At 37.5% G+C, this 12742-nt stretch overlaps 1 protein-coding gene and 1 long non-coding RNA gene across 4 annotated transcripts; one reads left to right on the top strand and one right to left on the bottom strand.

Moving 5' to 3' along the window:
• Positions 1–602: 602 nt before the first annotated feature.
• On the bottom strand, positions 603–2892 carry LOC148725449 (uncharacterized). The gene is made up of 2 exons (XR_015990545.1): positions 2532–2892; positions 603–2385 (listed from the first exon to the last, which is right to left on the bottom strand). It is a non-coding gene; the product is annotated as an uncharacterized LOC148725449 (long non-coding RNA).
• On the top strand, positions 2259–11930 carry LOC111332195 (methylenetetrahydrofolate reductase (NADPH)). Of its 3 annotated transcripts, none has more exons than XM_022937490.2 (9): positions 2259–2397; positions 3643–4117; positions 4960–5073; positions 5278–5471; positions 6420–6992; positions 7490–7672; positions 8307–8405; positions 8612–8734; positions 9811–11930. In XM_022937490.2, exons 2-9 carry the CDS (start codon positions 3664–3666, stop codon positions 10021–10023), a joined length of 1953 nt encoding a protein of 650 aa, XP_022793225.2. In that variant the 5' UTR covers positions 2259–2397; positions 3643–3663; the 3' UTR covers positions 10024–11930. The 3 variants fall into 3 exon arrangements, with proteins under 3 accessions (XP_022793225.2, XP_088586158.1, XP_088586159.1); XM_088730032.1 differs by having other exon boundaries at positions 2264–2401; positions 3649–4117; XM_088730033.1 differs by having other exon boundaries at positions 2322–2397; positions 3655–4117.
• Positions 11931–12742: the final 812 nt, after the last annotated feature.

Raw genomic sequence — 12742 nt, 5'->3', positions numbered from 1 at the left:
CAGTCTCTATACCACTACACGGTGAATATTGTTGTTTAAGCGCAAATTTCACATCACCAAAGGCGATCTTCTATGGCCACGATTTTTGAAAAATTGAACCAACGTCTTCCCGCGGTTGAGCGTCCGCGCTCCCTCCTCCTCCTCCTCCTCCCCGCCCCCCACCCTCCCTTTACAAGTAAGGGATGCCCAACAAATCAGGGATGAATTTTCTTCAATATAATAATTATTACGAAGTTAGAGAATCATTTGCTTCGATCCTTTTTTCCTTATTACCTTACGTAAAATTACAGGAAATGTACGATGCCCAAATTGTGATCGGAGAGAATTAAATTTCCCCGTCAAATTACGCCGAATCCGACGTCCAATGCAATATTTAATTATTTCCTCTTTTTCGAGTTGGTATGAGCTTCGACCGATACCAGAGTGGCCCATTTCACTGTATCTAGGGCATCTGTTTATTCAAGGGCGTAGCCGGGGGCGTCCTGGGGTGCCCGTGATCCCCACAATATTCAAGTGGCGAAAACACAATGACAATATCTTGGCCGTAAAAGCCATTGTTGAAAAGCCCACTTTTTTAAAAATTGGTTTTTTTTTGTAAAGTATTTTCGACAACGGCTCTTGTATTTCATGCCGCGATAATATGACTGAGCCCGCTGATACACGGGGAGAGCAGCGGTGTAAATGGTGAGTAGCCTCTGTGACTTCCCCCCCCCCCTTTGAAAAATCCTGGCTACGCCCCTGTTATTAGGCCTAGCCACAAGTTGACGATGAATCCCAAGAAACTTGCTGATAAAAGTGTCTAAAAGATGCCAAAAAGTTGCCAAAATTTTTCTGCTTTTCGTACCTTTTTTGGGTGTTAAAGATTAAAAATTCGCACATTGCTTCTTATCAAAACTTTATTTGTCAAAGTCCAATGATAATATCAGAGGTTCTTTCCATTTCACTTGATCAACAAAGTCACTGTAATTGTCCAGCATCTTGGAAAACGTGCAACGTGATACCGCTGGCCCTGTGATAAACCATCACAAAAATCAACCCATGGGGGGGGGCCCAAATTATTGTATTTTAGAATAAATTGAATAAATGTCTATCGAAAACTGACCAATGTGGCTCAAAACGTGAAGAAAGTGGTTTCAAAGAATCTCAAAAACCCCAAAGTTGCCGAAAATTCTAAAAGTTGCCAAAATTCTAAAAAGTTGCCGAAAAGTTGCAGAGCAACTTGTGGCTAAGCCTACCCGTTATTATCATAAATCTAGCCAAAATGCATATCACCAACATCCTTTTCAGCATAAAAACCCACACTACTGCTAGACATGTGGAGGAGATCATTACTGGTGAAAAGTAAAATTACTGAGTATTCACTAGTACCCTGCGGTGAACATGTCTAGTCTCGTGTTGCTAGATACAGAAAAAAAGCTTAAGATAGGCTCTAAAACATATATCCTGACTGAAAGAAGCTTTGACGGCCCAAAGAGAGCTAAACAACGGCTTTTAGTATTCACTGCTCGTGCCGGGACCGAAGCGAAAGAACAAACGTTAGCGGGTGTCGAATTCCCTGTCAGTCAGTATACTGTATTATTTGGTTTGAATTAAAAAATGGATTACACCATACAACACCCGAGCCGCTTCTATTTCTGAAAAAACCTAGGAGTAGTTAGATAATGTTAATCTTGAAGATTGCATAAAAAATTAGCATGGAACCTATCCTGTTGTCTGAGGCGACGGTAAATAACTGAACGTTACTTAACATTCGTTGCGATGTTTTTTAAAAACATGATCTTTGTGCTGGAGTCAGTCCATTTAAATCAGAAAAGTATTGTTTTAATCATATCTTTTACCTCCATCATGCACCTCTTTAAGAAATCATTTAAAGACACGTTCGTTTGTTTTGAGACAAAGGGCGAAGTTAACGCTGATATACAATTTAGCCCCAGAGATTTTTCTCGGGCGATTTCTTTTCAGTTACGGCATTGGTATTCTTGCACGCTTTTACGTAAATCCAGAATTCTTTGTCACTGCGAAAACTACTGTTTGCCGATAGAATATTACGAAATATACAATTATTTTCCAGCTTGGGTGTATTCTTATCCCGGCTCGGCGAGCAACTTTCTCTTTGTTCCAAATAATACAAAGTATGTGATTGGTAGCTAGTTGAAGCCTTGGGTTTTCACTTGTCTGCACCCGATTATAAAGCCAACGCTGATTGGCCTAATGCACGTGCACCAGGCGAGCTAATTTCGAAAGGCTTCGCCTAATATGGCGGACGGAAAATCACACAGCATAAGGGATTGGAGTGCCGGTTGGAGTAGAATCACTGTCGTCGGCATTTAACTCTTGAGTCAACTGTAACGAGTTCGCCAGTGTGTTAAACCGCGTACAGTGTCTCTGTGCAATAAGGTAAGGAGCATCTTAATTTTTTTTTTACGCTAAAACTGGTTGATTACGGACGCTCTAGCCGGTCATACTCGTTAAACCAGTCTACGAGTAGTTCAGTCTGCCTGAGGAACGAGTTGAAATTTAAATACACTTACAAGTTCTCGCTAGGTGTCGGTTGAGTTGGCATCCAATTTAACTTAATTTTTCGCCATGTTCGTAGATTTTTGGGTCAATGCTGGAAATTCGTTTGAGCGTAGGAAATAGAAAACTCATGTCAAGTTTGCTTGGGAAGACCATTGTGGAGCTGTGGTTCCGAATATTTCAGCGAGACGCCGTTACATAATGTCACTCAGCCTGCAGATGAAAACCTGTGAAAATCCTACAATGTTAAGTCTATTTTTCGATAAGGGGAGAAAAAACTTACTTTTCCTATAATGAATTCTACGAATCGATCGAGTCCAGGTTCTGGAGCTCATCTGGCGAAGAAAAAAAAAATGATAATTGATTTTGCGTGACTTGGACTTCGTACTGTTTAAATTTTGGATTCTGGAAATGCACTTAAAAAAAACGAATTTTTGTTTTTTTTTTCCGCTGAGATTTACGCGATCTTCTCCAAAATTATTGCACGTTGAACTTGTTTTTCAGGAAATCGGGATTGATTTTTACACGATTTTTACAGTAGTGAAAATAAACAGTGATATTGTAGTTGTTGGTTACAGACGATCATCACGGCAACTTTGAATATTTCTGGTCCCAAACTGAAGCTATGTGAAAATAGAGCCTGCTCTTAAACCATGCCACCGAAGTTGCCTAAATGTTGAAAATCTAATGATACAGCTATATTTTTGTTTGGTTGCATTCATGTATTTGAGATTTAAGGCAATTGATGCAGTCTTGAAATGCAAATTTTACATTTAAATCATGGCATTTCGATGTTTTGATTGTTTAAGTGGCTGCTTCAGTCTCTATCCCTCAATCTTGCCATCAATATCTTTCTTGTATTTTAAAAGCTGGTGACACTTTTTTGTCCAGAGGAGTTTTCAATCAACAAGCATAATTGTTATGGTAGTTAAGTCCTTGGAATTAGAATTATGCATAAAATGAAATCCATGTAAGATTTCCAGAGACAGTAAACAAAATTTTCTTGATTTGGGAATATGTCACTTGCTTCAACAGGATGGAATATATTTATTTTGCTCCAGCTCTAAGAGACCCACTTTTAGCTTAATATTGCACTAACCTAAAATAATGTTTTTATTTTTTCAGACGTAATTGCAGTCCTAAACAATGGGATTTGGACGCCAAGACACGGCCCCTGCTATGGAACTTCTTCAATGTGTGAACAATGACCGGGGATCAAAAAGCAATACGCCTTCTGTTCCCTCATCACCACTGACACTGATTGAAAAAATCAATCAGAAGATTGCAGCTAAAGAAAAATTCTTCAGCTTGGAATTTTTTCCCCCAAGAACTCCTAATGGAGCAGTGAACTTGATAGCCAAGTTTGACAGGATTTCTATAGGATGCCCATTATTTTGTGATGTGACATGGCATCCTGCTGGAGACCCTGGTGGTGATAAAGAAACAAGCTCCATGACAATAGCCAGTGCAGCTTTAAACTATTGTGGTCTAGAAACTATGCTGCACATTTCTTGTGCTAATACAGTGAAAGCCACAGTGACTAAGCACTTGATGAAAGCCAAAACATTGGGAATTAGGAACATCCTTGCTCTCCGTGGTGGTAAGTACTGGTTATTATACAAAAAAAATGTGATTCTACAACTGATAAATATCTTTTGACCCTCTCACTACCATACATGTATACATATATTCCTCATAATTTGAGTTCTCTCCAATTTGGTTTTGAATCAAACAGTGTCTTGAGCTGATATTTTCATTTTCTCCTGTCACCCTTTGGCTTGAAAACATAGAAAGATGAGACATGACACAACAGAACACTACATCATTAACCTATTGTTTTCCTCTTTCTTTTGTCTTTTTTTCTCTTTTGTTTTGGGTCAACTCCTATAATCCAAGTATTAGGGCCTAAATGTATTGCTATTACAAAGGAAATTCTGGTTTTTGGTCACCACTGGCATTGGAAGGGTCAAAGGGCAGTTGGGTTGACTCATGGGAAGAGTTGGCAAATTAAAATGAGCATTCTAAGTTTTTTTTAAGGATGTTAAGCTAGTTAAGCTTGTTGGGTTCTGTCCTCATGTACCGGTTCACAAGAGCCGATACAAAAGACCAAACAGTACACAAAAGCTAACCAATGACTCCTAAACAAAGAAAGAACAATGGTAATTCCCTTGTGAACCGGTACACCAGGACAGAACCGCTTGTTGGGCTGGCTGGCCCCATTTAACACAATGCAGTTGTCAAATGGTTATAACAACATAGAGCCCATCCAGTTGCATCATAATGGTAGCAATTTCTCAGGAAATTTTTTGGCAGTGAACTACTATTTTTTTGTTATTTATGACAATTAAATGTGTGCACATACCTGAAGTTGTGGTGTTTATTACAATTCTGGGATCCACTGTCCAATGGATTTTCAATTTTCCAATGCTCTGGCATTTGCAGATCCGCCCAATGGGGAGGAATGGCAAGCTCTTGATGATGGTTTGGCATATGGCACAGATATGGTGAAACATGTCCGCCAAGAGTTTGGAGATACTTTCACTATTTGTGTGGCAGGTGAGTGAGTAGATTAAAGAGTGATTTTATGGTCCACAGTACAATTATTTGTTTTGTTTTGTTTTGATTTTTTTTTTTTTTTTTTTTTCATCTGCTCTTGGAATCCTGGCTTTTTTCCTTGACCCTTTGTTTACTGATTTCCTATTATATTGGAGCTTAAGAGGGAAGTTTTTTTCTAATATACAGTTGGATATCTTTACATAGGCTACCCAAATGGTCATCCAGACTGTCCCACTTATGAGGAGGATCTTCAACATTTGAAGGAGAAAGTAGATGCTGGATCAGATTTTATCATAACACAACTGTTCTTTGAGAACAAAACATTCTTCAAATTTGTTAAAGATTGCCGAGATATTGGTATAACTGTACCAATCATTCCTGGCATTATGCCCATTCAGGTGAGACACAATTGTTGTTACAATACCTATATCTACTGCGAGGATCGTGCATCATACGTATCTAATACCGCAGTTCAAATTATATGAACTTCATATATTCCTTGTATCTGATTTATCACTTTCACGGGTTTATTACGAATCAACTTAACGGCCTGCTCTCAGTTGGCTTGTTAGCTCAATTGGTAGAGTGCTGCACTAGTATCACAGAGGTCAGTGGTTCGAATCCCGTACAGGCCTGATTTTTTTCAGGTCTGATTTTCGCTATTGCATAAATAGCGCTATCTACTGCACGGATCGTGCATCATACGTATCTTATACCGCAGTTCAAAATATATGAACTTCATATATTCATTGTATCTGATTTATCACTTTCACGGGTTTATTACGAATCAACTTAACGGCCTGCTCCCAGTTGGCTTGTTAGCTCAATTGGTAGAGCGCTGCACTAGTATCGCAGAGGTCAGTGGTTTGAGTCCCGTACAGGCCTGATTTTTTTCAGGTCTGATTTTCGCTATTGCATAAATAGCGCTATCTACTGCGAGGATCATGCATCATACATAATACCTATATTAGTTCTAATTCAGTACAACATACAAAATAATGTAGTTAATTTGCAATATTTGACTTTGAGCTTTAAGAGACTTTGAAACAGTTGCGTACTTTGACTGGGCCTTGTGTATACATTGTGCTATTAAACTTTTAACTCTCAAGATTAGATTGCTGATTCTCTCCTCTTTCTGCTACACTTAACCTTTCCCTGTAAGTTAGTTACAAGAATTAGATTAATATAACAGCTTATACCTGATAAGTTTGACTGTATTGTCATTACCTTTAGTTGGATAATGTATGGCTACTACAAGGTAAACTTACATGATAATCACCTCTGGGTGTTGGGTGAACTTCAATGGAGTCTTGTTTCAATTTCTTGATTTCGACTTGATTCTCCAGGGTTATGCTTCCCTGCGTCATCTTGTCAAGCTATCAAGGTTAGAAGTTCCACAATGGATTGTGGATGCCATTGAACCCATCAAAGATAATGATGAGGCTATACGTAAATATGGGGTACAACTTGGAATCCAAATGGCACGTGAACTTTTAGAAAGTGATGATGTTCCTGGATTACACTTTTACACCCTGAATCGAGAGGTTGCAACCAAAGAAATTTTGACAGCTTTGGGACTGTGGTGCCAGGATCCTGCAGCCAGCAGACCATTGCCCTGGAAACCCTCAGCAAACAAGAAAAGAGTGTGTGAGGATGTGAGACCGATCTTCTGGGCTTCTCGACCTAAGAGCTATATGTATCGTACTTCAGACTGGGATGAGTATCCTAATGGTAGATGGGGAAATTCGTCATCGCCGGCCTTTAATGACTTGAGAGACCATCACTTGTTTTATTTACGAAGCAAAAGCAAGAAAGAAGACTTGTTGAAAATGTGGGGAGGGGAACTCACTTGTGTGGAAGATGTGTTTGAAGTTTTCAGGTGTTACATCTCTGGGGAAAACAATCGAAATGGTGTGCAGGTAAGTGAAATTTGAAAAAAAATTGTTGTGAAGATCCTGTGTGTGTGTCAGTGTTTGAATGATACATTCAACAATTGGTTTAGATAAAAGTCTTTTTTAGTTGTGATAAGCATTCCAAGATTTAACCATTTTGGTCAACTTGAACATGTACATGTAAACTTCCAAAAAAGTCATTTTGCAACTGAATTTGCAGTGTCGAAGCTATTGACTCAGATATGATTTGTTGAGTACAGCTGTTAATAGCAATGCACATAATGTGCCTTTTTCAAACTTTTATTTATTTTCTACTGATGAACCAGATTAATTTTCTGACCACCATTTCATGTTTTAAAGTTTCCAAATGATGACCTTGAAAAGAAGAGAATATAGTAATGCTGATAATTTATTTTAATTAATGTACTGTGGGAATATGTCAAAAACTGAAGGGACTTGAAGTAGAATAACACAGCTTGATAAATTTCGGTTGGGAAGCATAGGATATTACCTTTATTTTACAGGTGAAATCACTCCCCTGGAATGATGACACCATTGCTCCAGAAACATCTTTAATCAAAGAGAAGCTTGAATTTCTGAACAGCCATGGATTTCTAACAATCAACAGTCAGCCTCACGTGAATGCCAAACCATCTAGTGACCCTCTTGTGGGCTGGGGGGGAAGTGGTGGATATATCTACCAGAAGGTAAATAAAATTGTGCGAAAGAAGATTGTGCAGCACACCTGCTGTTTATAACCAATACCATCACAGAAAATTAGCTATGATTGCCATCTTGATTTTTCTATCTTTGCTTCCATTGGCACAATTGATTTGGGTTTGAATCATTGTTGTTTCCTGTGGTTTGATGGGGAATTTTAAAGTGACCTTGATAACAGGATTGGCACCATTGCAGCCTTGTCTGGCACCATTGCCGCCTTGTCTGGCACTATTGCAGTCTTGTCTGGCACCATTGCAGCCTTGTCTGGCACCATTGCAGCCTTGTCTGGCACCATTGTAGCCTTGTTTGGCAACATTGAAGCCTTGTTTGGCAACATTGAAGCCTTATTTGCCAACATTGAAGCCTTGTTTGCCAACATTGAAGCCTTGTTTGGAAACTATGGATCTAAATTGCCAGTTTCTTTTTTTTACATACATGTATTACCTTTCTAAATGATGCGTTGTTATTTGTCTAGTATCATCTGAAAGTACAATTTACATGAAAACTATACTCAGGTTTGAATTTAAAAGTAAAGATTGTAGAGCCAATAGTTATTTCTAAATTTGATTGACATCTGAGGTAATCCATGTTTCATTAACAATTAACACCTTCAAATTGCAGGCTTACCTAGAGTTCTTCACCTGCAAAGAAAATGTTGACATTCTTCTTGAAGTTTTAAAAGACTATCCACAAGTTAATTATCATTTTGTGAACAGAGAGGTGAGTTGGATCACAGTTTAATTCTTTGTAATGTACATAAATGTGGTTCCATCTCATCGTGTGAATATTCTGACCAATAATTTTTGCCTTTTAATGATTGAAGTTAATTTGATTATGCAGTTATGAAGTACATGTACCCCTTTTGTTCTGTGAAGAGATCAGAAACTAAGCATTTCATGTTTCTTATACTTTTTTTTTTCTATCAGGGCTCAGTTAATGTAACCAATTCTGACAAGTTATCTCCTATTGCTGTCACATGGGGTGTGTTTCCTGGAAAAGAGATTTATCAGCCAACAGTTGTGGATCCTATCAGTTTTGAGTCTTGGAAAGTGAGTTCCCATGTTTGAATTTCATCACCTAGTCAATTTAACATCATATGTCCACAGCCAGCTGACTCAGAGACCAAGTAGTTACTGAAATGCAACAGGAAACCCAATGTTCAGAGACTGAAAGCCTTTGGTGATAGTCTAACTGATCTCTCAAGCAAAGAAATGGTCCTTGCAGGTTGTCTGCAATTTTAGCAATTGCTGAAAAGAAACCTGAAATGATTAAGGCTTTGACAGGATTCAAACCTGTGCCTCCCAGAACTAGGGAGGGAGCTTCTACCATCTGTGCTGCAAAACCACACATTGGAAGCAAGGCAAATTTTAAATGGTTTTTCTTTCCTTTAAAGGAGTTTGACAACAACTTGAAATGAAATTGTTTTTGTTATTTCTTGTAATTGATTGATTGACTGACTTGTTAATGGTCTGTTTAGTCAGATCAATGTTCCTATCTGAGCAACTGCACACCAGTCCCACCCCTAACCCTTAAACTCTCAAGATCTTGCTTATGAATTCTCCCCTCTAGCTGTTACACGTGTCCTTGTAAATTGATTATGAGAATTTGGTGTTCAATTATATTATGATAACAAATTCTAACTGATAAGCTTGAGTATTCTCACTACCTGTTTGCTGGATAATATATAGATATTATAGGGAGAATTTACTCATTAATCACTTCTGGGAGTGAAAGGGTTAAACTTAAATGTGTAATTGTTTGTTCTGATAACATAACATAACATCAACTTTATTTCAACATGATAAGTGTTTAAAGCTTCGCACTTATGGGGTCGTGCATTTAAACTAGTCCTAAAACTAATATCTATTACTAACTTACATACAAAATAAAAGTAAGATTACTAATAATTAATAATTATAAAAATTTGTACAATATATGTGATATAATCTGCATAAGATATCATTAAAAATAAATATAGTCTTGATCACAAAAATTAACTGTTGAGGCAGATGTTACCTTAAAATGAAAATCTTTAAATTCAACGATCTTACTTAATCTTGAATCTATGCTCTTTCATGTAGCATGATATTAAGAATTAACCAAGTTATTTTGCTCATATATTTAGGATGAAGCATTTGATCTTTGGGATCAACGGTGGGGTCGACTCTACAAAGAGGATTCACAATCAAGACAAGTCATTGATGACATCTACAACAACTATTACCTTGTCAATTTAGTTGACAATGACTTTATCAAAGGGAACTGCCTTTGGGAAACACTTGAGAAAACAGTGGAACTTAGAGAAGGAGGGGCTCAGCGCATGGCTGCTGAAGCCTGATGAGATTTGATATTTGCATGATTTTAATAATTGGAACTGATGTGAATAAGGGAGACCCATTACCATTTTGAGTGATATTTTATATTTCTCCAGTCCCTTTATTGTTTAAGAGGCTAATGGAGAATAGTGAACAATACATAAGGTTCTGGAGAAGCTTGAAAAATACATAAGGTTCTGGAGAACATTGAGAAATTCTATACACAAAATTATTCTGGCAAACTCCAAGATTAGGTGGATGTACGTTCAAGTCTGAATAGGATCGTAATCCCTCAAGGGGATCTGAAATATCTAATTTATTTTACTCAAATCCTGATTATGCCAGAATTATGGGAGAATGGGACACTTTCATTTGAGGCAAGAATCTTCAGTTTAGTCAAGTAGTTTTTAAAGACAATGTGCAAACAACTTAATTATTTGAATAGACTTGACTAAACTGACAAGATGATACAGACCAGTTACATTGTATTTTCCAGACATGCAAAATCAATGATTTCTTGTAAGAGTGAGTGCAAAGAAATCCTCATAGTGTAGTATGATGCACTACAATCAATTTTATGAAATTTTCAAGTTGATGCAAAAGCTCTTTTCCAGTATCCCAGTTACAAATGTACTAGCAATAAGTTAACTTCACTCATGAAATCAAGCTGGACTCACAAACTTTATTTAATTTTTTAACATTTTTTCTGTTTTATTTGTTGTTTGGACATTCGAGAAGAGATCAGCTTGTTTCTTGGATTAAGATGAATTCCTTAACTACTGGATAGCATATATTATCTATATTTATTTCTTATTAATGCCCTGACAGATCCATCAGAGTAGTTAGAGGTACTGATATGCAGTAGATTGTTGTGCTGTTTCTATGGAAACCTTTTAATGTTAAGTTTAATTACCCCATCCCCCTATACATCTAGTTTAGAGTCCAGACTTCCATCAAAGTAATTAGAGACACTGATATACAGTACATTGTTGTGCTGTTTCTATGGAAACCTTCAATGTTAAATTTGACTATCCCATCCCCCTATACATCTAGTTTAGAATCCAGACTTCCATCGGAGTAATAAGAGACACTGATATGCAGTACATTGTTGTGCTGTTTCTATGGAAACCTTCAATGTTAAATTTGACTACCCCATCCCCCCTATACATCTAGTTTAGAATCCAGACCTCCATCGGAGTAATTAGAGACACTGATATGCAGTACATTGTTGTGCTGTTTCTATGGAAACTTTCAATGTTAAATTTAATTATCCCATCCCCCCCTATACTTCTAGTTTAGAATCCAGACTTCTATTTTTAGATTGTTCTGTGAACTAGATTTGTGTACATGAACAAACCTCAACCAGGCAATCATTGATTAAACACGAAGGCGCGCTATATAAGGAAGTCTTCCCTGGGAAGACCTTTTGCCTCATTTGTCACTCACTGTTATGTGTGCGGGTCAAATTTAAATGCTGGTAGACGAACAAAAGGAGCTAATGAGATATCTATTGTTTACTTCGACCAGCATGGTGGCATGAAGAAACGTGTAAACCACCTACATCGATCTCAGATTTACCGCCAGATATAAAGACAGTTTCCATTGGAGAAAGGAAATACAAATCTCGAAAATTCTTATATTGTGATGAAGACATAAAACAATTTTGAGGAATGCGCCCACTGTTCACTGCTTTGGAGTAGCTGTAGCTCAAGCTGACTTGACTCTAAGAGTTCTACATCACACAATGGTTGATTGACAAATGGTCCAGTGGGACCTAAGGCTCCTTTTATAGTGCACCTTCGTGTTTAAGACAATTAAAAACTTTACAAGGTAGGCATAAATTGAATTTTATAAACATTGCCACAAAGGGAGAAATAAAATAGTGGTAGGAATTCTCTACAGGTCATTAATAAACCACACTTTCAATTACTACTCTGTTCTGTTGTTTAATTCTCATATCAGTAGCCCTTCTACCCGGTGTCTTTGATTTCATTGTTATACTAGATGTTGCTTGGGAAAGTCAATCGTTAGCACACTTCAAGCTCTAAACAAGGTAAACACTGAGGTGAGGTACCAACACTATCATTCTTTTCCTTTACTATTTTTTTCTCGGCCTGTGAATACAGCTGCTAAACAACAATATTCCGCCTCCCACTTTCCTATTAACTTACAGTACTGGTGTTCTGTTGGTATTGTTTTTTTTGGTTTTTGCTGCTTTTTCTCTTCTCTCATGGTTGCAATTTGTATTTTTTCCTGTTTTTCCTTTTCTTTCTGCTTTTCTCGTGTTTACAGTTTGTCTGGAAGTCAATTTTTACTCAAAGAAAATGTTCCAATGATGTTATGGAGAGCGAGATGAAATGTTTTTTTTTTTTTTTCTTTTCAAACGTCCTGAAAGTGCTCCACACCCATGTGAGTTGGGGGGGGGGGAGCATATGCTTGAAGTGCTGGTGTACGTGACCTTTGGCCCAGGAGATGCTAATCCAGAACCTAAAACTCTGAAGACACACTGGGTTTTTCAAGGGAACATTTTTCCAAGATCTGTTCTTTATTTTTAGCATTTGAACAAATTATCTCACTTTGTGAAGAGTATTAACTAATTTAAATTCCCTTTCTTGAAGACCAAGCTAGTATGAGATGCAGAAGTTTTAAAAACACTTGTTTACGTTTAGCTAACCTGGTAAAGATTTGCATGCTTTTGCACTGAAAATAACAACTTGGCAGCTTAGAAGCTTAAACCTGCTC

Source organism: Stylophora pistillata, chromosome 8 (genome assembly GCF_964205215.1).
Source record: "Stylophora pistillata chromosome 8, jaStyPist1.2, whole genome shotgun sequence".
Classification (NCBI taxonomy): Eukaryota; Metazoa; Cnidaria; class Anthozoa; order Scleractinia; family Pocilloporidae; genus Stylophora; species Stylophora pistillata.
Note: the sequence above shows the minus strand (reverse complement) of the source record. Positions and strands in the feature narration are given on the sequence as shown.